The sequence below is a fragment of the Oryzias melastigma genome, linkage group LG12 (genome assembly GCF_002922805.2).
Source record: "Oryzias melastigma strain HK-1 linkage group LG12, ASM292280v2, whole genome shotgun sequence".
Taxonomy (NCBI): domain Eukaryota; kingdom Metazoa; phylum Chordata; class Actinopteri; order Beloniformes; family Adrianichthyidae; genus Oryzias; species Oryzias melastigma.
In genome coordinates this window covers 22,958,908-22,983,827 of record NC_050523.1, presented here as the reverse complement: position 1 = coordinate 22,983,827, position 24,920 = coordinate 22,958,908, and the positions used below count along the sequence as shown (strand labels likewise).

The following is a 24,920-nucleotide window of genomic DNA, read 5'->3' as shown; positions in this document are numbered from 1 at the left end:
ACTATTTTATTGCTATTTTACTGTCAAGTGTCCTTGGGTGTTTTGAAAGGCGCTATAAATAAAATTTATTATTATTATTATTATAATCCTCTTAAAAACCAGACCCTCCCATCCCCAGTCTAACACCAACACCCAATTTCTCCACTGAGCTAGTGGTGATCAGAAAAAACTCTCATTTTAGATCCAGAGTATCGTATTTTTTCCATTTGTTTCCTGTCTTCAATAAATTCCAGCTCAAACAGGTGTTTGGTACTTTAGACGTGGCGCTCTTTTAAGACCCTCCCCTGGGCACAGTTGAGTAGACGCCGAGTGTAGCGATGGATGAGCCTGCTAAAGACAGATATTTGGTATATGCATCCATCTATGAAAAGATTGGATGTTCATTTTGGAGGGAGAAACGAAGACACGCTGGAGGGTCTATGATGTCGTCATGAAATGGGCGGCAGCCACACGCAGCGGCAGGTGAAACCTCAGGAATTGATTTGTTTTACTTGCTGCTAAGAAATACTCACGAAAATAACTATTTCATAAATTATTTGTTTTTCATTGTTCCAAAGGTAATATATGATCATATTTATGGATATAGTTCACTTTAAAAGTCATAAAACTAATGTTGTTACGCTATTTCCCAGCGCTAGCAGTTCCGCGCTAACGTAGCTAACCAGCGTCATTGAATGGGAATGACGTCCAAATTTAAAGACACTATTTTTCCATAACTCTCCGTTTGGAGGGCTAAAAGTTGCCATAAAAACGATGACTCAGACCAACTTGGACCAATCGCTGCTTACTGACGTTGTCATGCACGGTAGCATCTGTGTCGTGAAAAAATGGAGACTGAATTGACTTCATTTAATTGGAGCAGGAAATAAACCATTTACTATGGAGGATGTCAACAATGAGTTATATCACTAGAGATGACATGTTAGCTTGTTGCGTACGCAAAGTTCTCCATATTGGAATTGGTGTGCCATCTCTAGCAATATAAATCTCATTCACTCAATCCAGTTCTCATGTACAGTCAATGGTTACAGCAGAAACTTAGCCTTAAAGCTCACAAACTCCAGTTTTATTGAATTATTTCCCCTTTCAGAGCATAAAACACACAAAACAGTCAGACAGAAAACTTCCAATTCACTCTGACAGAGTGACAAAGAAGAAGGGTTGTCTGCGTGGGGCTGAAGGCACTTTAGGGAGCAGCTCATCTCCATCCTAAGGCGTACAGAATTCTTCTCTGAATTGTCTGTCAGGTTCCAGTCCTCTGCACCTTTCCCGGGTTCCTGGCTCAGTGACAAAGCTCTTTAATGAGCCTTGAATAATGGGAGACAGATGATGCCTCGCACCGCCTGAATCAATCCTGCGGTTTGTTTTAGGATAAAGGAAACATGTCAAGTGAGTGGAAGGGGCAGAAAGGTGCAGACATGAACCTGCAGTGTCCTATCACAGACGCAGACACGGTCTGTGGCAGACAGGACTTTGGAGCCGACGGCTTATCGGGGAGTGAAACGGCTGAGCGGACATGGTGCAGAACGCTGGATTTACATACAAATCCGTCCAACGAGGAGGCTTGTCACCGGCTTCAGCAGACACTCCGAGCTCAGGCTTAGTGTCGCTCACCCTTCACTGCTTAGATGAGATTTTCCCCCAGAGTCCCGACACCCAACTGGGAAGCCCGTCTCCAGGACGGCCTTTTACAGGGAAGCATACCTCCTCTGGACTGCTGTGACAGATCTGTGGGTGTGATTCCTACCAGGCAGCTGGGTCATATTCTGCCCAAACGCGGATGAACTCGTCCAGGTGGTGAGGCCCCAGGATGGAGGCGTCCCGGGTCAGATACTCAAAGTTGTCCATGATGACAGCAACAAACAAGTTCAGCATCTGGAAGGAAAAGGAACAGATGAAACATGGAGACGAGACACGACACGAAACACTCCCACTGCCGTGTATGTAAAGTCATGGGGTTTGATGAAATAATCACGAGTTTAAACTAAGGAGACTTGGAACATGTGAAAATTCATTGTATTAAAAAAAGGTTTTCGTGGCTAAAGTTTTTTTTTTAATCTAGGGCAAATGTTACTGTTCAAGTCACCAACTGGAATAAATCCATTTCACAAGAAATTTTACAAACATTCCTGGTAACACTTAGAGCATTTAGGCAACTAGACTTCTTTCTTTTCAAAAAAAAAAAGAAAAATCATTTCTTCATCACTTCCAGAAGTGAAGATGCTTTTTTGATGAGAAATGAAATGTTTCATTAAAAGTCCAGCTGCTTTTTGAGAAGAAAACACAAAAACTTAGACCTTTTGTAGCTTGAAAACTACGGTGGCCCTGAAGTGCAAATCTTTATCAACAAATCCCTCAAAGCAAAACATTTTAAAAATTACAACAACTAAAAAAGCTGAACAAATAATAAAAAAATATTACATTTTAGAAATCAGATTTATTTTTAATAAGAAGTTAAAAAAACATTTCATAAAACAAAAGTAATTTACTTTATCAGCATTCTCTTGTACAGTTTTAATCTATATTGATGTAATTCTTTAAATACTTTTATTCTGTCATTGTACAGCACTTCGGGTCTTATTTACAATTTAAGTACTTTATAAATAAAGTTTATTATATTATTATTATTATATTTCCAGAAAATCATAATTTAAAGAAACCATGAAAAGGTAGATATAATGGATCGTCAATGATTAGATGATAACCTTGAAGGTTTGAAGCAGAAGTTTTGCTTAAACTTTGGTAAAGATTTAATTGATCAATCAGTGCAGTATTGTAGTGGGCGTGGCCAGAAGTTTGAGGAAGATATAGCTTTATGCTAAATAAGGTGAAGAAACATTATCATCCAATTGGTGACGTCCCATAACACCTTTTCCAGTTTCTTGTGTTTTTGTTTTTTTTTGGTCTTGTGTTTTCTCATTTTATAAAAAGTGTTGGTTTCTGGAATTGTATTTTCTAAAACGTAATGTTTGTTTTACCTGTAAAATTGTCATTATGATCCTTAAACTGTTTTTTTGCATTGAGTGATTTCTTGATGAGATTTGACCTTCAGGGCCACCGTAGAACCCCCCCAAAAACTGCAATGAATTCCTTCCTAAACATACAGAATTTAGAATTTCTTCTAATTTAGCCTTTTAATCCAAAATGCTTCCTCTTGTATGTTTCGTTACAAAGCAATCAGAAAAACGGATTCAAACATGTACACAATACAGTTAAAAGAAACGATATTTTTCAGACTTTTACTTATTGTTGTAATCATTGCCATCTAATTGTTTGAACTTAAAAATAAAATAAATCAAATCCAATCAGAACCAAATGACCAAATGAGGATTTTCTGACCAGGAAGGAGCAGAGGAAGATGAAGGAGACAAAGTAGAAGTAGGCGAAGTCACTGCCGCACTCCTTCTCCGTGGTTCCTGACAGTTTGTCACACGGCCGGTTGCTGAGGCAGGCCAGCATGATCTCGTGCCACGCCTCCCCTGTGGCGCTCCTGAAAACACGAAGCGCAGAGTTAGCAGCGGCATCACCTGAGGTCATTCAGCAGCTTCAGGTGTAGAGTACCTGAACAGAAGAGTCAAAGCCTGGAAGAAGGTCTGGAAGTTGTTGTGGTGATTGATGGCAGCCTCCTCGTTCAACTCGATGTTACCAAACACCTGAGGAGAGTCAGCCAGCAAACAAATGATAATTAAGTGTTTTTGAAATTATATATTTAGGCATAAATGTTTAAACAGCAGAAATTCTGGAAAATCCAGAACGGGTTTAAACCTGCATTCTGTTTAATGGCCAACAGGGGGAGCCCCTCTGATGACAAAATGAAGCCTGACTGAAGAAATATATGAATTAAATGCACAATCACTTCTTTTGCTAGTCTCACAGAAAAAAAAACATTCAAAAAAACCAAAATGGAAACGTGTGTCAAGAAGACGTCACACATTTGGTTTTACATCCATGATCCCTGTTGTTATTTTCCTTGATTTTATTCTTTTATTCCAACATTTTCTGGTCTGGGGTTTGTTAGCTTTTTAAGACACGTTTTAGGATTTCGGTTAAAAATCTCATAATCATAATTAAAACACTACTAAGAACGTTTTTTAAAATAGAAAAAATTGTCATAGGTGGACGTTAAAGCTGAACAGCGCATTCTAAAAAAAGATATACCCTTAAATAAAAACAGACTAAAGACTGCTCCTGTTCTGAACACATTTGTAAAGAAAGATATATAAATGATTAACAAGCCCTGGGAAGTACAGCTGCAAACGGTGAATCTGCAGTCGATCAATGAAACCCGTGTGGAAGTGATTAAACATTTACTACAGAGAGTTCAGGTCCAGATTATGAGGAAATCTCAGTCTGAACAGAAACAGCTTTATTATACTAATGTGAATGTCCAAGAGTTGAAAGAAAGCATCAGTGCTGCTCTCAAATTCCTATGGATTTCCAGGCAAAGATACCACTCCTACTCTGCAAAACTGACTCTCAAAAAAGTAAAAATGGTCTTATTTTGCTAGAAAAATAATTGTACCAAGAAAGTTTTTCAACAACAAAATCATCTTGAGTAAACATGTCGTAGTGACTAGAATATTTGTCGTAAAAATTCTTGTTAAGACCGTTTATCTTAGTGTCTTTTTTTTGCTTAATTTAAAGCAAATCTGGCAATGGGGTTGGAAATTTTGACTTATTTTTAACAGCGTCAGTGATGCTTAAACACAAAATCTTAAACATATTTTGTTCAGAATCTACTGGAATTATTGTGTTAAAGGTTAAAAGGTTCACTGTTTTTGCAGTGCAGGTGCGTGATAAAAACACCTCCTTACAAACCCATCAAATCTGAGATCTCGTCTCAGCATCAAATGAAACAAAGTGCTGACTCAGCATCGCTCTGTCATTTCCACAAACTGCCAAAAGTGCCGACATCACTGATCTCAAAGCTCTGTGAAAGTGTCTGGGGGTGCTGAGTGAAAAAGTCAACACTGAGACAATGCCAACGTGGGTCTGGGTGAGAGGGGGGGTTTCATTCACACTACAGTGATTCTGCTGCTCCTTTCTGTATGTTTTTTGGCACTTAAAAACTACAGCTAGTTCAGATTGTACCTGCTTGTACTTTTGGCGTTCATAAACTTTATAGTTTTAGAAATATTGAGCAAAGTATGCCCCATAGGAAATGAATGAGAAATTGCTCAAATTCTTCAAAAACTTTGTGCATTTTCAAACTTGTGAACTTCTCTATACTTTCAGCTAGAAACCATTGAAACTTTAAAATCTTCAGCAGTTATGGGGTTATTAGGCTAATTTGGAGTTTAGCTTTTATTTTAGCAACATGCTAGCAGTTTTTGGCTAATTTAGACATTTTTACAGTTTTTTGGACTAATTTGGAGTTTAGCTTATATTTTCGTATTATGCTAGCAGTTTTAGCTAATTTAGACCGTATCCCAGTTGTTTAGGGTAATTTTGAGTTGAGATAATATCTTAGTGTTATGCTATCTGTTTTGGCTAATTTAGACATTTTTACATTTTTTCAGGCTAATTTGGAATTTAGCTAATACTTTAACAATATGCTAGCTGTTTTGGCAGAATTAGACATTTTCCCAGTTTTTTATTTTTTTATTTTTGCTAATTTAGCATCAAGCTTTGGGCTTCAGAATTTTCAGGTATCAGCTTCAGCTTACAGATTCAGCTTATAACATTCACACTAGCATTATCACAGGTAATGCCATATGTTCTTGTGCTTGTTTTTTTATATTATTTGTTTTATTTAAGCACGTTGTGTTACGTTTCAATCTGCTCTGTACATAAAAATTAATTGATTGATTGATTGATGGTGGACAAGTTTTTGATGAGGTGTTGTGTCATAACCAGAGGATATGGTTCTGAACCTCTTTTTTCAAAAGAATAGAAACATGACAAAGCACATCTCACCTTTTCCTTCACCTGCACAGGTGAAGAGAGCACCACAGCTGTGTTTGTGACACTTTAAAACCTAAAAACCTAAATCCACTTCGAGTCTCCTCAAGTCTCCTCACTTCAAGTTTCCAGCCAAATGGTGCACCATAGCAGAAGACTTGTCCCCCCTGACACGGTCTAACCTGTGATCCATGACACAACCACCAGCAAACTGTCTAAGAAATGTGTCAAAGCCCAGATTTCTTCCCACATCTGTTGTGTTTCGTAGCCGACGTCTGTCACCCGGGAAGGTGCAGGACCCTCGAATGTTACAGAAACGAGTCCCCCATGAAACTTTGATGACTCACTGACATGTTTCTGAAACTCAGTGAACTGAATGTGCAGAAACAGGCCACAGACACCCCCCTCCTGCCCCATCCTTCATCAGAAAACAGCATGAGCTCAGAGGAGCAGACTTACAACCGTAACCCAGATTTAAGAAGGTCTGCAGCTCACACCCGTGTCTGGAAAGATGTGAGGGGGCCATTCTGTTCCTCTCAGGGTTCCTCATGTTTATTAACCCATTTTCATAGAGAGGCACTCTTAGAAGATGTACTGATTACAGCGCTGACAAAACAAGCATCTGTTCGGAGGGAAGAATCTCAGACATTTGGTGTCAACAGAGAATATTAAACTTTAGACAACTTAACTTTGTTTTGTTTTTCAGTGAAGATTGCCTGATTCTGCAAGTCTTTCACATCAATGCATGTGCTTCAGAACATATAATATATGACCATTGTGCAAGTTTGGTTAATATTGTGCTTTTATGCTCATTTTTAAACTTAAAGTCCAATTATTTGTCACATATCTAGTAAAATCTTTTTTCGCGTTTGACCCATTCCCCCGAGGGAGGGGTGAGCTGCAGACACAGTCACACTCTGGAGCCATTTAGTGTTTTAATTCCCCAATCCAACCCCTTAATTCTCATTTTTAGAGTGTTTGGTATGACTCAGCCTGGATTTGAACTCACGACCTTCCACAGTACCCGAGGTTTGCTAAGCTGTTGCCACCTCACAGTAGTTTTGAACTCACCATAGCTGTTTAGCTAAAGCTGTCTAACCAATACGATGCTGTGTTCCAGGAAGGCGTTTTCAGAAAATGTGATTTAACACACAAGTGCAAAAAAAGATGTTACCAACCTGACCCACAGAGTCAAAAACAAAGTTATTTTTGACAATGAGTACTGTTGCATTTTTCATTCTCTTTCTCTCTTTTGGTTGCTTATTTGATGCATCGTTTTTGCAAAAAAAATATATTTGAGCTTAAAAAGCCATTGAACTGTGAAAACAAAACAAACCCCTGTGCTAGAAAGGATTTGTGGCTGTGAAATTATTGAACTTGTGTAATAATAAAAAAATCACTTGTGGAAATGTTTTGCCATCTCTAACATTTTATTTTCTAAAAGAGGAGAATATTTGAATGCATTTCAGAAAAACACAGCAGTCCTGAACTGTCTGACACAGTTCCAGCTCGGTTACTTAGAATCTGCTCTTTGTGGGGTTTTGAGAACAACAAAGGCTTCTGGTGTGCTTCCCAGAACAGACCAGAAGCCCAGACTCACAGTGGTGATATCTGAACACTTTTTATTCAAGAAAACGTCCGTCTATAAGGATGGAGACCAGTAAAAAACTCTATACTGTCTTTGTTAACCCTTTAACACCGGAGCTCCAGTGTTCATGTTCCTTGACCTGCTGTCATTTTTTAATTGCTAACATGATCAACGTAATTCTAGCAGATTGTGATCCTTCACAATCTACTGGAATTACGTTGATCCTGTCAACGGATGACAAGTTACAATACGTCAAAGAATTTGTGTTTAAGCGTCACTGACGCCGCCTCGGGTGTTAAAGGGTTAATGGACTCTCATTTGTTTCAATATTTTGACATTTCTGATGTAAATGAAAAAAATAACTCAAACAAAAATAAAATGTAACAACTATAAATTTAATAACTTTGTGCTGTTCTGCTATTCGGTAATCTGCTTTGTTGAGTGGATTTAAATCGTTTAGAGAAAAATGCCACACATACATGTTACAAACACATGAAACAGGATTTTTATCAGAGGGGGACTTTAATGAAAAAGTGCCTCCAAACAGTAGTCCTAAAACCTTTCTTTCTGTGCTGGCGGTCTCCACTGACCTGCATCCCGATGATGGCGTAGATGAAGAACAACATGGCGATGAGCAGGCAGACGTATGGCAGAGCCTGCAAACAAACAGAGTTTGAAGATGCTGCAGCAGAAAACACACAAACATGTTCTTTCTCAGCTCACACAAACTCAAGCTCAGCCTCTGCTCTGATCTCGCCTCCCCTTTCTGCACGCACAGACTCACTAATCTGATTCTCCACAGAGGATGAGCCCCCCTGTAAGATTTCAGAGTCCTCTTTAGAAACCCGAGCAGTCACTTTGACCGCCAGGGTTGATTCTTTTAACTGGCTATTTATACGACTGCGAGGAGGAGGAGGAGGCCAACATTTGCTGTAATTAAAGAGCTTCCTTTTTCTCACTTTGCCACTGCTGTCCATGTTCATTGGGTTTAAAAGCTCAGATGTTAAACCCACCACACTCCACATTAAACTCCACCCATCCAGGGAGAACTCCTGAGTGTCTCTATGTGAAAATCCCAACTGATGTGTTCTGTTTGGATTTTTCAGGGTGGTTCCAGGGAGTTCCTGTTCTGGAGCCTTTGTCTGATAACGTCTGCATTCAGTCTTGACAGATTTACAGAACACATTGATTTTGTCCTTAAGTTTTTGTTATAGAAGTGTGGAAAAAAAGCTCATAGATTTCAATTGTTCCTAGGTGGAAATGCAAGTGGCACCTGTTCATGGTGTACTGCCCAAAAGTTGCCATGAAAGGCTCCAGCAACCTAAGGCCCCAAAAAGAACACCATGAATTTGGATGGATGGATAGATGGACATTACATGGGATCTATTTAATAACTGCTTCAAGGATTTGGATCATCATGAAAACATGAGCTGATACCATGAAGATAGAAACTCACCAGACACTTTACTAGCCACACCTGACCAACTGCTTGTTAGCACAAATTTCTATTCATCCAATCACATGGCAGTAACTCAATACATTTAGGCATGTAGACGTGGTCATGACTTTGAACGGACTGGCCTGAGTACTTCAGATTTTCACACACAGCCATCTCTAGAATGGTCAGAAAAAGATAAATTATATCCAGTGAGCAGCAGTTCTGCTGGTGGAAATGTCTTGCTGAAGCCAGAGGTCAGAGGTGAATGACCAGACTGGTTCCACTTGATAGAAAGGCAACAGTAACTCAAATAACCACTGGTTACAACCGAGGTTATAATTCACACACACTCACCAAAATTTGAACAAAAGAAGTTTGAAAAACATTGTCTGGTGTGATGAATCTCCATTCCTGCTGCTACATTCAGATGGTAGGGTCAGAATTTGGTTTCAACAACATGAAAGCATGGATCCATCCTGCCTTGTATCCAAGGTTCATGCTGGTGGTGGTGGTGTCATGGTGTGGGGATATTTTCTTGGCTCACTAATTAGTACCAATTAAGCACGGCTACATTACAGGCTACCTGAGTATTGTTGCTGATCATGTCCGTCTATTTATGACCACATCTTCTGATGCTACTTCCAGCAGGATCTCAGACTCTTGAACATGACAACGAGTTCACTGGACTCTAATAACCTCCACAGTCACCAGAACCCAATAGAACCTTTGGGATGTGGTGGAACAGGAGATTATCACCATGGATGCTCAGCCAACAAATCTACATTAACTGTGTGATGCTATCATGTCTATATGGACCAAACTCTCTAAAGAATATTTCCTTGTTGAGTCTTTGCCACCAAGGATTAAGGCAGTTCTGAAGGCTAAAGGGGGTTCAGCCCGGTACCAGCAAGGTGGGCCTAAGAAAGTGTCTATACCAATTGTTCATACAAACATGGATAACAAATGTTTGCTCCACTATAAGCCACAGGTCAAGGAAACTTCTACCATGGACAACCAAAGCAAGTATTCTGACCGCCTGCCCAACATTTTGCCAGTGGACCCTAAAGGAGGGATGTGAGATCTAACAACACCACATCCTTTAAGTCTCATCCGTGGTGAGGATCCATGACTTGTCTGACCTGCAGATCCTACAGATGATGCACCGCACTCAGACCTGGAGATTTGACTTGTGTAGGTCTGTAGTATGAAAAGTATGATCAGACAATAGTCATTTATATTTTCACAAGATACTGGACTAGCCCTGGATTCAAGAATAACATCATTACAAATCAAATCGACCTTTACTTGGAAAATGTAGTACTGTCTATGAATCAGACCTATGGATCACTTCCAACAGAACATTATTCAAAGTTTCTGGTAACCTTCCATCGTCTATAGACAATAAGGAAACCTGACTCAAGGGACCACCACTGTTCCCTATTTGGACCTCTGAAGGAGAGAATTAGAAACAAACATGAACTCATCTTTTTCTACAATTTGTCTATTTTGCTGCACTTTCTCGATTTATATATTTTTTTGTTGCTGTTTTTCTGTGAGGATTTTGCTTTCATACGATGCCCCATAGTTTACTGCCATGAGGCGGCTCTTTGAGGAGCTGCGGTCAAAGTGTAAGCTTAGAGGGGATGGAGGCTTTAATCTTTGGATCGCTCTGCCTTTCCATGTCTACGAGTGGCGCCTCTGTATTTTTCAAAACCCATTTGAACAGAATATATTCTATTTTTATTTCTCGCTTTACGGGGATGTTTTTTATTGTTAATAAAACAATATTTTATTGAATGTTTTTCTTTTTTTTTTTCACCACTGTGCTTTTCAGAACCACTTTTCCTTCATCCGTTTGTGTTGGCTGTAGTGGTACAAACACAGCTGAGGCAAATGTTGTGAAGTTGGTGCAGTTTCACCGAGGAAGATCGACTGAGGAACACTGGACTGCTGTTACTTTACTTTACATGTCACTCATCAGTTATGCTTTCAGAATTTAGTGCTTAATTTATCTTTCATTATCACTGGTACAACAAAATTTAAAAAGTACATCTTTCATACATTAAAACAATAATTATATAAAAGGGGAAAAAGTGTATGTGTAATTAAAAACTAGGCAATACAATTAAAATAGTGTTAAAATAATAAAAAAAAGAAAAAAAGAGTAATAAATGTACCTATAAGAAAACATTACATGACACAGTGAGGGACATTTTTAAATCATCCACCATTATACAGTACCTATATGCTCAGATTGTATTAATTTTTTTGAACCAATAGCTAAATCGCTTAACTTTACAGCCAATATTAATCAAATTTCAGCTTTAAATTCATAGATGTTTGTTCCAGATTGATTCTCCAGCCCTCCTCCACCCTGTTCTCAACTGACTCAAATACACGCCCACATTAGTGTCGGCGCTCTTGCGTTTTTCCATCACCAAACATAGAAGACCTCATCTACCCTCGGCATGAACACTAGACATTCCTCTTACTGCTAAGATTTCTCCTCATTGAGGATTCTGTTCTTGGATTTTTGCTTTTTGTCATGTTCTGTTTTCCCAGTTAGTCTCACCAGATTCAGTTTAAATCATTCACAGCTGTTTTCATTTAGTTAATCACCACCAATCTATTAAAGCGTTCCTCATTATCAGGTCATCTGTGCTGTCTTGGCCTCTTTTTTTGGTCATGTTTCAATGTTTTTTAATTTATTCTTATTGAGCCTTTAAAACAGATACAGAATTAACACAAAGTTCAAAATTCAAGATTGCAAAGGCCTATAAGTCTATATTCATGTTTATAATCGTTACAAAATAAGATATAAGACAGGAGAAGCCAAAGTAAAAAAGCAAAAAAAAAAAAAAAGGTGGATCCAGAGATCATCCCAGCCTTACCCTTCCCTCCCAAAATCTCAGCAGTCAGTGTTTAATAATTAACTAAATTGGTGTGTGTGGTTTGAGCTAGTAAGAAATGAAATAAAGGGTGTCCAGAGCTTTTCATATTGTTGGATTCTGTTCTTCATTGTGTATTTTATCCTTTCACAGTGAAACATGTTTATTAGTTCATCCAGCCTCATTTTAAATGTTGGAGTTAGTGTACCTTCCATAACATCAAAATTATTTTCTTGGCTGTAATGAGGCAAACGTTGAGTCTTTACTTAACTTCTTATGAACTTCTGACACATTAAGAATCACAAGTACAGGATTTGGCTCTCGTGCATCATTTCTGACAACTGATATAGTCCTGAATATCTCCTCCCAGTATGGCTGAAGTTTAGGACACAGTTCAAAGATATGAAGGAGTGTTGCTGCAGAAGTTTGACATTTGTCACACAAAGTCGATACCTAGGGCAGTATACTGTTCAGCTTCTGTTATGAGAAGTTTAAACTGTACAAGGTGGTGGCTGGCATTATTTGAACATTTATGTGCTTGTGTAAGGCAATTTCTTCATATGTCTCCAGAAACTGGTGCCCCCATCTCCTCTTCCCATTGTGCCTTATAAACTTCTGAAGTAGGAGAGCTGTTTGGTATGTTTCAGTTTCTTGACTAACAGTTTTTATGTGAAGAAGTGGTGACCACCCCCTTCCCTGATAAATAGTCATACCCACCTTTTCCAATAGAGACAAACAACGCTGCGTTCACTTATTTGAAAATACAACAGTGTGATCTCACCTTAAAAGACTGAACGAAGGTCCACAGCAGGATGCGGATGGTGTAGCCCTGTCGCAGCAGCTTGATGAGGCGCGCCGCTCTGAACAGCCTCAGGAAACTCAAGTTTATCATCTTGTTCTATAAAAAAAATAAAATAAATAAAAATAAATAAAAGTTTTTTTGAGGGCTTTTAAACCTAGTTACACATTTCTACCTAGATCTTCAATGCAGATACTCGGCAGGTTAGCTTCACAGTTAGACAGTAGATCTTATGGTAATGTCATCAGACTGCAGCTCAGTCACTAATTTGTCAGGGTTTCTCAGATGTGTGTATTATCTGACACGGAGGATTTAGCAGACACTTTAAACTAAGACTGAGGCAAAAAGTAACACACACACTGACGGGGGAATTGAAAAGAAGTCAGCAGCCAACAAGAAAAGCCACTTACCGTCTGAAGGTGTCAGATGTGACAGAGGAGGCAGAGTGAAGGCACAGGCGCCAGCAAAGACACAAACAGCAACACACAAACACAGGAGAAAAGCCAGAGAGGAGACAGAGAAGAAGACTAGTGACGGCGTGAAGGAAAAAACTGCAAACACAGAGAGAGCTGCAGTAACACACACGCTTTCTCTTTGTGTCGGTCACGGCGGGAGTCTGATCCCATCCGCTTCAGCTTTGGCTTCATATTTCATGCCAAGACTGAAAAACTTCTATAGGACTTAAGTCAATGTTTGTGGTCATTGCATCTTGGCTTGATTTGACATCACAAAAGTCTGTATTTGCTAATGACTCGCCTTAGTTTTCTACTGCAGTAGTGAGGTTCAACGTATTGCTTTTTTACGCACTATAGAGCACACTATAAGTCAATAAATGGTCTATTATTTAACAGTGTCCAGACATCAGACTTCATTGACTGCATTCACAGTAACCCTAGAACTAGTTTGTAACATGCTACATATTAGCCATGTTAAAAGTGTTAGCCGTGCTAACTCTTGACCTTGTTAGCAACACGTAAAAAAGAATACAGATAAAACAAACATTACTGCGACTATGCTATCTCCCAACCTTTTTAGTAACATTAATAAAACAGTCTGGCACCTCTACACATTATTCACAATACCTGTAACTCCCAACCTTGTTAGCAACAAATAAAAAGACAAACTGATACAGCTAAAACATAAGTTACAGCAAATATGCTAACTCCCGAGTGACTACCTCTCAAAATGCTTCAGCATCAGTAAGCAGAACCAGAAGGAATCCATTCATAAGGCACTTCAGGATTATAGGCACACCATCAATGAGTGGTCTATTATTTAAATTACTATAATGTGCATTAAAAGTAACAAAAGTGTCAGATAAGTCTATATATCAGTCAGACTTGATTAACTGTGTTCACAGTAACCCTAGAATTTGTTTGTAACACGCTATATTTTAGCCATGTTAGAAGGGTTAGTCGCGTTAGCGTATTCACAATACCAGTAACTCCCAACCGTGTTAGCAACAAATACAAAAACGACTGATACCAATGAAACAAAAGTTATTGTAACTACACCAGCTCCCAACCTTAATAGTAACATAAAAAAAAAAAACCAAACAAAAAAATGTTAGCAGCGCTGGCATAGTCACAACACCAACCACATATTTTGACTGAGTGCTATGTACCTCTCAAAGTTGAATCAATAGGTACGGAACTTCAGGATTATAGGCACTGTTGTTTGAAAATATTTAAAGATTTTAATTGTTTCATATAGTGTGGAAAATACGGTAAACCTTTTTCTTTTTCAACTGGTTGAAGTAATGACATTTTACAGAGTTTGCGTGTTATTACTATAGTTTGGAGTTTCAATACTATCTCTTGAGTGGTTACAGCTTTTCTCCCTGCTTGTAATGCTTGTAATTACTACAGTTAGGAGGAGTGCACGCAGGTTGTCCCAAAGTAGTGAAACCAGCTCTGCCTTCTGTACAGGGGATGGTACTGATGAACTCCTCGGATTCTTTGGACACCTCAATCATACAAACTGCTTCCTGACTTCTACACCTCCCTCGTTAGTTTTCCTGATTAGTCTTGATCTACTTCCTGTGTCCTTCTGCAGCGTGAGGCGGAGCTTCAAACACACACAGTGAGACTTTATGCGACCCGCACTGCCTGCAGCTCTTACATTTATCTCTGTAAATAAAATGTCGGTGATGCTTCCAATCACAGTCACAAAGTCGAAGACGTTCCAGGGTTCCTTCAGGTAGTTCTGCAACACAAACAATGGAAAAATGGTTAAAGAAGGACCAATTTTTAAAACTTTAAATTGTAACTTCAAGTGTTTCTGATCAAATATAATGAATTAAAGCTACTGCACTAAGTCCCGCGCAGCTTCGAGATAAGATACTAGGATTATTCAATTGGTTTATTACATTTTAACATTATTGGTCCATTAATTAAGTCTTTAAATTGTTAAAATCTTTTAAGCTTCATGTACTGGAAATCGGAGATTAGAGACTAGAGATTTTAAGTCTTTTAAGACCATTTTAATTTTGCAAGTATTCCGCATTTTCCAGAGTACAAGTCACAGCTTTTATTTGTAGTTTAGGCAGGGGTGCGATTTATACTCAGGAGCGACTTATTTGTGGTTTTTTTTATTTTTTAGACATAAATAAGCTCATATATTTGTTATTTTCCCACTAAACAACGGTTGTCCTTCAGCTGTTGTTTCCTCTAACATTCACTAGAGGGCGCTGCTTCTGAGTTTAAGTATTTGCTTCTGACAGCAGCAGAAGAAGTGTTGTCCAAAACAAACATGGAAGAGAATCTGATGGTTTTTCTCTAAAACTTAGATGTTTTTCTTATGCACATCAACAATTAGTATTCTTGTTTTTATTTATTTTTTAGTTACGCTGTGCTTTCCCAAAAGTTCGACTTTTATGTTTTTCTTTTTCTACATTAGACATTTTTTGCTCCTGCTACTTATACTCCGGAAAATACGGCAGATATTATTCATTTAGTTTGTGTACAGTATTAATTCATATTAAAAAAAAAACATTTTATGCCTTTATTAGGTAATAATTACAAATTGTATCATTTCTGTATCAGTTACGTTTTACATTACTAGCATCATTTAGTTCATACATAGGGGGTCCAAACCAGAGTAACATTGTGCCGGTGAGTCCAGATAAAAACAGAGATTTGTGTCAGGAAGGTAATCCCACCTAAAATCTTCACAAAATTAAATACATCAATCATATCTATCAGGCTGATTTACTGCAGCAAAAGTAAAAAGCCAAAACAAAGATACATATTTAACTATTTAATTAACTGATTTCACTTAACTTCACTGTCTACTTCAGTTTCATAGTTTCTGGGCTCCTCTTTATTTTTTGTAGCAAAATTGAAATATACAAACAACATACATACAAAGAAATTCGAATGAATTTGGTTTGAATTAGTCATGCAAAAACCTAAAAAAATGACACGGCGTGCACAAAGATCAGCTGGTACCTTCAGCTCCTGCAGGTGAAGGCTGCAGCTACACCTCAGCAGTTGCAGCAACGAAGCATTTATAAAGCCAGACGTGAGCGGCACAGCCAAGCAGGTGGAGGTAAGTGCCGTGTGAGAAAAGCTATTTAATAAATGGGCCTTGTAAATGGAGCAGGACCACCAATGAAAAGCTTCACTGCTGGAAAAGATTTATCCTTCCTGTCCGTCTGCTGCCTCTTTATTTTACTCTGGTAAATCTTATTTTAGGATAATTACAGATCTTGTTCGTTAGGGTTATTTTCTAACACACATACATAAATTAAAAAAAATGTTCCTCTTGTAGAATAAATCCATGCAGGTCAAATATTGAGATTTTTGATTTCATTATAGTTGAACTAAATTGTGAATAATTAAACTATCTTTAACAGCAGAAATGATAAGTGCATAACAGTATGTTTTGAGTTATTCAGTGTAAAGCTCTGCGCTCTGCTGATAAAAGCCTTTATAGGTAAGAAAAATAAATAAAAATAAGCAGTCAATAGAACCCAAACAATAAGCCAATCAAAGGATCTGGCAGGGACAGTTGGACACGATCTGCATGAAGCGAGTCCAAACATCGGCGTGCGCAGTGAGCCGGCGTTTGGCAGCACACGGGCGCGGCGGCTCACCAGTGGGTTGAAGGCAATAATCTTGAGGATGCACTCCAGCGTAAAGAGGCCAGTGAACACGATGTTCAGGTACTTCAGCATCGACTCATACAGGTCCGGCGCTCCGTAGAACTGGCAGGGGGGGTGAAAAACACACTTCAGTTGCATATTCATTAGAGTGTGTAGAAATGACACATTTCACCTAGTTTGACTGAAAGACTCTCTAGTCATCTTTTGATCGAGTGTAAAAGCGTTCCCAGTGGTCTTTTAATTGTGATTTGACTGTTTTTAGGAAAAATCAAAAACCTCTGTCGCTTTCTAGGACAGTTTACTACAAGCGGGCTCATTAAAAATTCATTTATGAGTTGTGCACGAGTTATTCCCATTATCCATCTGTTTACCATTAGCTCACAGCCCACAAATATCACAGGGGATTATCCTATTTTTAAAATGTATTTTTTTAAAGTTCATACAATTTCTTGGTCAGAGTTTGTATTTGTCTTTGACACAAATGTAATTTGTCCTTCTGTGTCTTTTCACATCCAGATCAGATCTGGAATGACTCATTTGATCACTGGGGCCAGGAAGTTCCTGTGACGCTCCTTACTACCACCAGTGGAGATGCTCTATACGGTGGCCAACACGGCTCACAAAACTACAAAAGCTGAAGCACTACGACAAAAGCCACAATGAGAAAAGTGGAAGCACAACCACACAAGCTGAAGAAATAGGACGAAAGCCAAAGCCCGAGACTAAAAGCCACAACACAACGACGAAAGCAATGCAGAATGACAAAAGCCGAACAACGAATATAAAAGCCGAAGCACAACCACAAAAGCTGAAGCAGCACGACAAAAGCCACAACACAACAGCAAAAGCACAATGACAAAAGCTGAAGCACTATGACAAAAACTACAACATAACGACAAAAGCGGAAGCACCACGATAAAAGCCACAACAAGATGACAAAAGCCACAACACAACGACAAAAGCAAAAGCACAATGATAAAAGCCGAAGCACAACCACAAAAGCTGAAGCACCACGACAAAAACCCGAAGCACGACGACAAAAGCCAAATCACCACTACAAAGGCCACAAAAAGACGAAATAAATCACAAGACGACAAAAGCCACAACACAACGACAAAAGCTGAAGCACAGCAATAAAAGACAAAGCATGACGACAATAGCCGAAGCACTACAACAAAGGCCACAACACAAAGACAAAAGCCAAATCACCACTACAGAAGCCACAAGACTAAATAAGTCACAACACAACGACAAAAGTCGAAGCACGATGACAAAAGCCACAACAAGACGAAATAAGCAACAAGGTGACAAATGAAACAATACAACGACAAAAGCCGAAGCACATTCGACAAAAGCAGAGGCATGACAACAAAAGCTGAAGCCCTATGACAAAAGCCACAACTAGACGACCAAAGCCACAACACACTGAAAAAAGCCATTGTTGTGGCTTTTGTCGTCTAGTTGTGGCTTTTGTCGCCGTGGTTTCAATTTTGTTGTCGTGTTGTGGCTTTCATCGTTGTACTTTGGCTTTTGTCATTGTGTTGTGACTTTTGCATTTATGTGAGCCGTGTCATCCACCGTAGCTCTATCCAGTTCAGATGGTCTCTATTTCAAACAAGGACATTTTCAGTTCATTTTTTAACTGCAGCCTCAATGGAAATAGGAGTTAAGAGTCAAATAAACTCCAGGTGTACAGTCTCTCAAAGAGCACTTCTCTGTTCTCACCCTCTTGATGAACACATTCATGCTGTAGACACACACATCAGATGATATATTAATGAATCACTGCTGTAGCTCTGAGTCTGCACCATCTCACAGGTTCTCTGAGAGAACTGGAATGGAACCAGCTGAGCACTAATTATTTTTTGGTGCAAAAGGGATTTGAGTGTTTCACTGAAAATAAACCAACCTTCATCATCAGCACGACGGTGTTGAGAGCGATTAAAGTCATGATGGCGTACTCAAACGGCGGCGACACCACAAACTTCCACATCTTGTACTGGAAGGACTGTTTGTTCTCTGGCATGTAGCGTGTCAGGGGCTTGGCGTTGATGGCAAAGTCAATACAGGCCCTCTGTTGGCAGAGATGGTGGGAACATTTCCGGTAAAAGAGCTTAACTCTAACACTTAATTCTTCATGTGTTTTGCCTCTTGAATCAGCTGGAGGTTTTTGTTTTTTTAGAGCATCAAGATAATGTAGAGAGGAGTCTCACCTCATTTTTCTCCAAGCTACACTCCGACATGGCCTTGTCTCCTTGCTCCTGGAAGGTTATGATGATCAAAGCCACGAATATGTTGACAAAGAAGAAGGGAAAGACCACAAAGTAGACCACGTAGAAGATGGAGGTCTCCATGCGGAAGCCGGGGCTGGGTCCCTGGTCCTCGTATGTGGCGTCCACAGAGTGTTTTAGGACCCTGCAGAGGGGAAGAGGTTAAACTGAACTCGTCAACAAATTATCCACCAAAGAAAAATCCACCACAAACACACACACTTGCATCATCAAAGTGTCGCTTTTGTCCTTCACTCCTTGTTAAAGCTTCAATATCACCGGGAATACTTAACATCAAGAAATCACTAAAAGCTTTTGTCATCCCTGGATCACATTGTTCTATAGACCTGTAAAAAACTGAAGTGGTATAAATGAGTTGTGTGTGGAAAATTTCTGGGGGAGGGGCCACAGCTGGGACGGGGGAAGTGTGAAAACTACAAACTTCAAGATCAGAGGCGACATTATCTGTCCCACTCTGATAATCTTTTGATTTATTGTAAAAGTGTTCCCTGTGCTCTTTTCATTATTATTATTAAGCTGTTTTCAACCAAAATCTAAAAACTGTGTTGTCTTCTAGGACATAGTTCCTGCAGAGCAGCATGAGTTTATTAGAAATTTGCCTTCGAGTTATTGGCAGGACTGTCGACACAGAGTAGGCCCACCCTCATTTCCCATTATCCATTTCTTTACAGGTTCTCCTGCTGGCTTTACAGCCCCAGACTAACATTACCAGTGCAACAACAAGAGCTATATTGGAGTTTTCCACAGTTCTGATCCAGATTCCAGCTCAGATGAGGAAAACAAAGACGTTCATGGATCTACTGTCTGCAAATCAGAATGGAGCGGAGAAGGGAACTTTTGACCTACCAGTTGTAGTTTCTACGTCACAACGACAAACTTTTTCAAACAGCATTTTTCTGCTCCTGATTCACATTGACTTTAATAAAGAAATACTCAGAAATGCCATTTTAAGCTTGATTGTCTTCATAAATATCCTCCATCAACAGATAAATTCCACTAGTACAGGGGTCTGAAACCTGAGGCTCCTGAGCTACATGTGTCTCTTTAACCTTTCCATTATGACTCTGGTAAAAAAAAATAATAATAAATGCTTTTTTTTAAAAAAAAAACTAACGTACTGAGCTAAAACATCCGATTTTGTGCACCATGTATCACGGAAAATCAACGGAAAGACAGAAAAAATTCATGCAAACTGGATTTTAAGACAGATTTTCTATTTTTGAACAATATTTAAGTACGCTTTAGGCTGAGAAATACAGGAAGAAACACAATTGGATTCATATATTTTTGGTAGAGATCTACCACAAATGATAAATTAACTTTTTTTTTTCACTGCTGACATCACACTACCTGCTACAACATTGGCTGCATTGAGCTGATTATGTGTCTTTTATTTTGAAAGGAAAATCATGTGAACCTCTGTCAAAAGATATAAACTGCTTCAAATTTTTAAAATAGTTAAAAAAATGTTTTATTGGTTTAAAAGAAGTTATTTTTTTACTTATCATAATGGTAGCATTGACATAAATACAAGTTCATGTCTTATTTTTCTAAAGGATTAACTGCACTAGAACATGTTAAAAACACCAGAAAGACTTTTTTTTTTTTTTTTAATCAGCGTGGTCTTTAAAATTACTTTTTTTTTAATTATTTGCTATTTCTGGGGGATTTACATCCAAGGGGATCTTTAACATAAAATGAAAAACATTTTTTTGCCATTTGGATATTGTTTTTGTGACATAATTGACTGCTGTTTTCTGTCTGGTCCCATGTTGTGATCATGTTTGAATGTACACATGGTGAAAGTGAAAGTACTCATTAAATCAGCTTATCATCCTTCTTCTGACCTGCTGGTAAGGGGAAACGAAGGACATAAGCAGGAAAGTGTCGTTAGCTTTTAACAAAGATGATAACGGGGACGAGTGAGTCTTTTTTTTTTACTCAGAATGGTTTCTCTCTGAACTGCTGAATCAATGAGCCTTGATTGCATCCCCAGAGAAGGTGCAGTAATTAAGCCTGGAAGAAACCAGTTGGGTTTCATCGTCACTGTGCCTCAAACGGAGCTGTTTGTCTCAGGATGAATTACTTGAGAGGAAAAAAAAAAAGAAGCCTGCAGGAATGGAAGTTTATGAGATGAAAGCTGGCCATCGTTTGCTTTAATGTGGTCGACTCGTTAGTCAGGCGTGTCTGTCTGGACTCACACTGGCCAGCCTTCTCCAGTGGACACGGTGAAGAGAGTCAGGAAGGCCCACAGGACGTTGTCATAGTGAAACTCGTACTTCTTCCATTCTCTGGGTTGAGCCGTCACGTCATCCCTGTCATAATCCAAAAACTGACCCCTGGAAGACGTAAAGGAGGAAGAGGAGCAGAGAGGAGGATGGAAACAGTGACTGAATGAGCTGTGGGAGCGACGCACAAGTCAACTTGAGCAGGATTTCAAAATAAAGAAAAAAAAAATGGAGGCTGTTAGTCACACACCTGCAGTCCCTCTCCAGGCCCTTGGACTCGTCTGTGCAATAAAAGAATTTCCCCTTGAAGAGCTGCACAGCGATAACGGCAAAGATGAACATGAAGAGGATGTAGACGATGAGGATGTTGAGGACGTTCTTCAGAGAGTTCACAACACAATCAAACACGGCCTGGAAAACACAGAAATGACCGTCAGCAGGACACTTTCTGAGGAATGTTTGAAAGGGATTTGTCAGCTAATCTTTTGTTTAAACCAAGGGAAAAATTTAACTTTTGCAAATCCCTTTGATTTGATATTTGCCGTAGTTAAACATGAACCTTTGAGTCATGCAGATTCTGAGCTTCCTTCAGAATAAAAGCACCAACAGCAGAGAATTTAGGTTATTTTGACACGATTCTTTTAAGAAAAAAGGCAAAATAATCTATAAGAGTGGAGAGTGTTCAGCTAAAACCCAGTTTACAAGCAAAGACTAGAATTAAAAAAAAAAGACTAATTAACCCTTTAACCCCTGAGGGGTCTTTAACATAATGTAACTTATGTAAGGGATAATACCCGACGAAGTGCGCGTTATGAGAAATTAACTCACGACGCGGAGGCCTAAACCGATTCTGAAGGAGAAAAGCGGCTCGTCGGGAACCAATTATATTTTTAAGTCACAAATTATTGTTTTATCGGGACAAATTAAATGTTTTGTATGAATACATTTGTATTTTGTGGGCAAAAAAATACCATTTTGTGGCACAAATTACTGTTTTATGGGCACAAGTTAACAATTTCTTGGCACAAATTGGTATAATCTATCCACAAATTAGTGTTTTGTGGGAATAAATTAGTATTATGTAGGCATAAATAAGTAGTTTGTGGGCAAAAATTTGTATTTTATAGAAAAAAATAGTGTTTTGTGGGAAAAAAAAATATTTTGTGAGCAAAAATGTGTATTTTGTGGGCACAAATGGGTATTTTCTATGCACAAAGTTGTATTTTTTTAATCCACAAATGAGTGTTTTGTGGGCAAAATCTTGTACTTTGTAGAAAAAAATTAGTGTTTTTTGAGAAAAAAAATGTATTTTATGAGTAGAAATGAGTATTTTGGGGAAAAAAGGCTATTTTATCTTTGTGTTCATTTCTGCCAAAAAAGGAACAACAGTTTAATTAAATTAATCATAAAAGGTGATGTAACATTTCGTGACTCCTTCTGGGTTGTCGTTTGTAATAATTGGAGTCTTAAAGGGTCGAAGGTTGCAAATAATATGCAATAAGTATATAAACAACCATTTTTTCATTGATTTTGTCTTGATGGGTAGTTAAAGGGCTAAGGAGAAATTGAAGAGGTGAAGAACATAAAACATTGGTTGATGACCGACCCCCCTATGAGTGCATTAGTCTGGTGTTAGTGCCTGTATGTTGACCCCCCAACGTCCAGCAGATCCTCTTTCTGTACCTTCAGCTTGGGCAGGCGTTTGATGGTCTTGAGCGGCCGCAGGACTCGCAGGACTCTGAGGGACTTGATGGTGTTGATGTCTTTGCCTTTGGTCCCCCTGCATGGATGCAGAGCAGTTAGTGTTTAGTGGCAGAGAGGAGGAGGTTCTGTAGCGCTGCTCTTGTCTGGTTCAAACCTCCTGATGTTTGTGGGATTTTGTTACAGACTAATAACTGAGCCGCACTTGTCTCTTTTTTTCAATTGTAATATGTTTGCTGTGGGTTCAGTTTTGTGGTTCTATTTGGTTTTATTCACATATAATAATTTATTCTTCTAGAAATGTCATAATTTGTGTATATTTCAAATGTTTTTTGTCTTCTTTGTAGACTACAACTCTGTACTGTTGTGTTTCTTTATTCAACTATTCTATAACTGTCATTTCTTAATTTTTTTTTATTTCTTTATACTGTTACATCTATTATGTTATTGTTTATTTCCCTTCTTATTATTTCTAACACTGCACTTTTTATTTCTCTGTTATTTTTTTTCTTTTCCAAATTTGTTCCTTTTTGTCTTTAAATGCAGATGTCATAAATTAGATTAGATTAAATTGTTTATTTCAAGCAGCCAAGAAAAAGTAACATATTTCCAATAGAATCAATCAAATATTCCTAAATGTAATTTTGGTAAATAATAATACACATCTCAGTACTGCTGGAGTAAAACAATAGATGGAATTATGGAAAATATTCTATTATGTTGGGCTAGAATTGCTTCCATTACAATATATTTGATGTATTTCTAACATGTGAAACATAACAAAAAATCAATGCCCCTTTTATAAAAGAAAAGCCAAAAACCAAACTCAATAAATACATGTTTGAAAAAAGGCAGAAGTAAATGCTTATTTAAGTCTATTCTATTATGTCTTTTTCCAGTAGTGTTTTATTCATTTTTCACTTTAATGAAAGTCTTTTAATTGCCAAAACTGACACTATTTATTCATTTTTTAATATTTTTTAATAATGAAAGATTATATTTATCAATTAATTTAAACAACGATTGGATTTTGTTGATTTTTGTTTGACACGGATGCATAAACTGAGATAATTTCAGATTGCTCAGTTTGTGTGTGCAGGATTTCCTTTTTCTAGACATTGTCGTTTTTCAAACTTCTTTTCCTGCAAATAATTTCTTTGAAAAGTTATTTTAAATTAAGTTTGGTTAGAATTATTTCATTACTACAAAGTTTTACTTAGAGGTGATCTTTATGAGCAATCAAGCACAAAAACTGATGGAAATTCCTGTTGGTCGCCTGTTAAAGTGCACATTTCTGCATTGCTAGCACATATTTTAACTCTAACCTTAACGGTAACCTAACCATAATGCCGCCTTAATGACGAGGAAATGTTCACTTTCTTTCCATATATCTCCAGCTGAGGTAGTCTTTGGCTGCTATAACCTTTTTACATTTTTAAAAAGCCATCTTTAATCATTCTTCCTTTTTTACTGTTTTTTTAATTTCTATTTTTATTTTTTATTTTAATTTATTTATTTATTTTTATTTTTTTTTATTCTGTTCTGTATTTCAAAAAGAGTTTCAAGGATCACACGTCCCCATTCTAATCTGCCTGAGTGACACATAACTGAAGTATTGGTTCAAGTATCTTATTTTGAAAGGTTTTTATCATGTATCTGTGAATGTCATGTCAAGAACTTCCCTTTTTTGACACTTTTACTAAAGAGAAAATTGATGAAAAACTATTATTAGTAGACCTCGTCTAACTTTGGTAGGATGTTGCTTTTTTGAGCACAAAGGCAGATGAGTCAGCTCTACAGTTTTGTTGGTGGAGGGGCTTTAAAGGAGGTGGTGGGGGGGTTGCTCACCCATCCTCACAGTCTGTCAGTGTAGCACGTTTGGGGGATTTGTAACACCATCATCACAAACAACCAGAAAACAAACCTTTGAGCCTTTAATGGAAAATAGATGCAGCTGGGAAAGAAATCATTTACTTTTGAA

The 24,920-nt window shown here is 38.2% G+C and overlaps 1 protein-coding gene across 16 annotated transcripts in view; it reads right to left on the bottom strand.

Moving 5' to 3' along the window:
* cacna1bb (calcium channel, voltage-dependent, N type, alpha 1B subunit, b) overlaps positions 1-24,920 on the bottom strand; it is a 212,020-nt gene that overhangs the window by 28,386 nt on the left and 158,714 nt on the right. For 10 of the 16 annotated variants that reach the window (XM_024298888.2, XM_036214639.1, XM_036214641.1 and 7 more), the window contains 13 exons: positions 22,922-23,018; positions 21,489-21,649; positions 21,212-21,349; positions 18,933-19,134; positions 18,629-18,793; positions 16,711-16,821; positions 14,736-14,819; positions 13,025-13,027; positions 12,597-12,713; positions 8,080-8,145; positions 3,562-3,653; positions 3,340-3,490; positions 1,748-1,875 (listed from right to left, as the gene is read on the bottom strand). In XM_024298888.2, coding sequence (XP_024154656.1) covers positions 1,748-1,875; positions 3,340-3,490; positions 3,562-3,653; positions 8,080-8,145; positions 12,597-12,713; positions 13,025-13,027; positions 14,736-14,819; positions 16,711-16,821; positions 18,629-18,793; positions 18,933-19,134; positions 21,212-21,349; positions 21,489-21,649; positions 22,922-23,018 — 1,515 coding nt within the window. The remainder of the gene's footprint in view (positions 1-1,747; positions 1,876-3,339; positions 3,491-3,561; positions 3,654-8,079; positions 8,146-12,596; positions 12,714-13,024; positions 13,028-14,735; positions 14,820-16,710; positions 16,822-18,628; positions 18,794-18,932; positions 19,135-21,211; positions 21,350-21,488; positions 21,650-22,921; positions 23,019-24,920) is intronic. The other 6 variants (XM_036214636.1, XM_036214638.1, XM_036214640.1 and 3 more) reach the window with 1 other exon arrangement.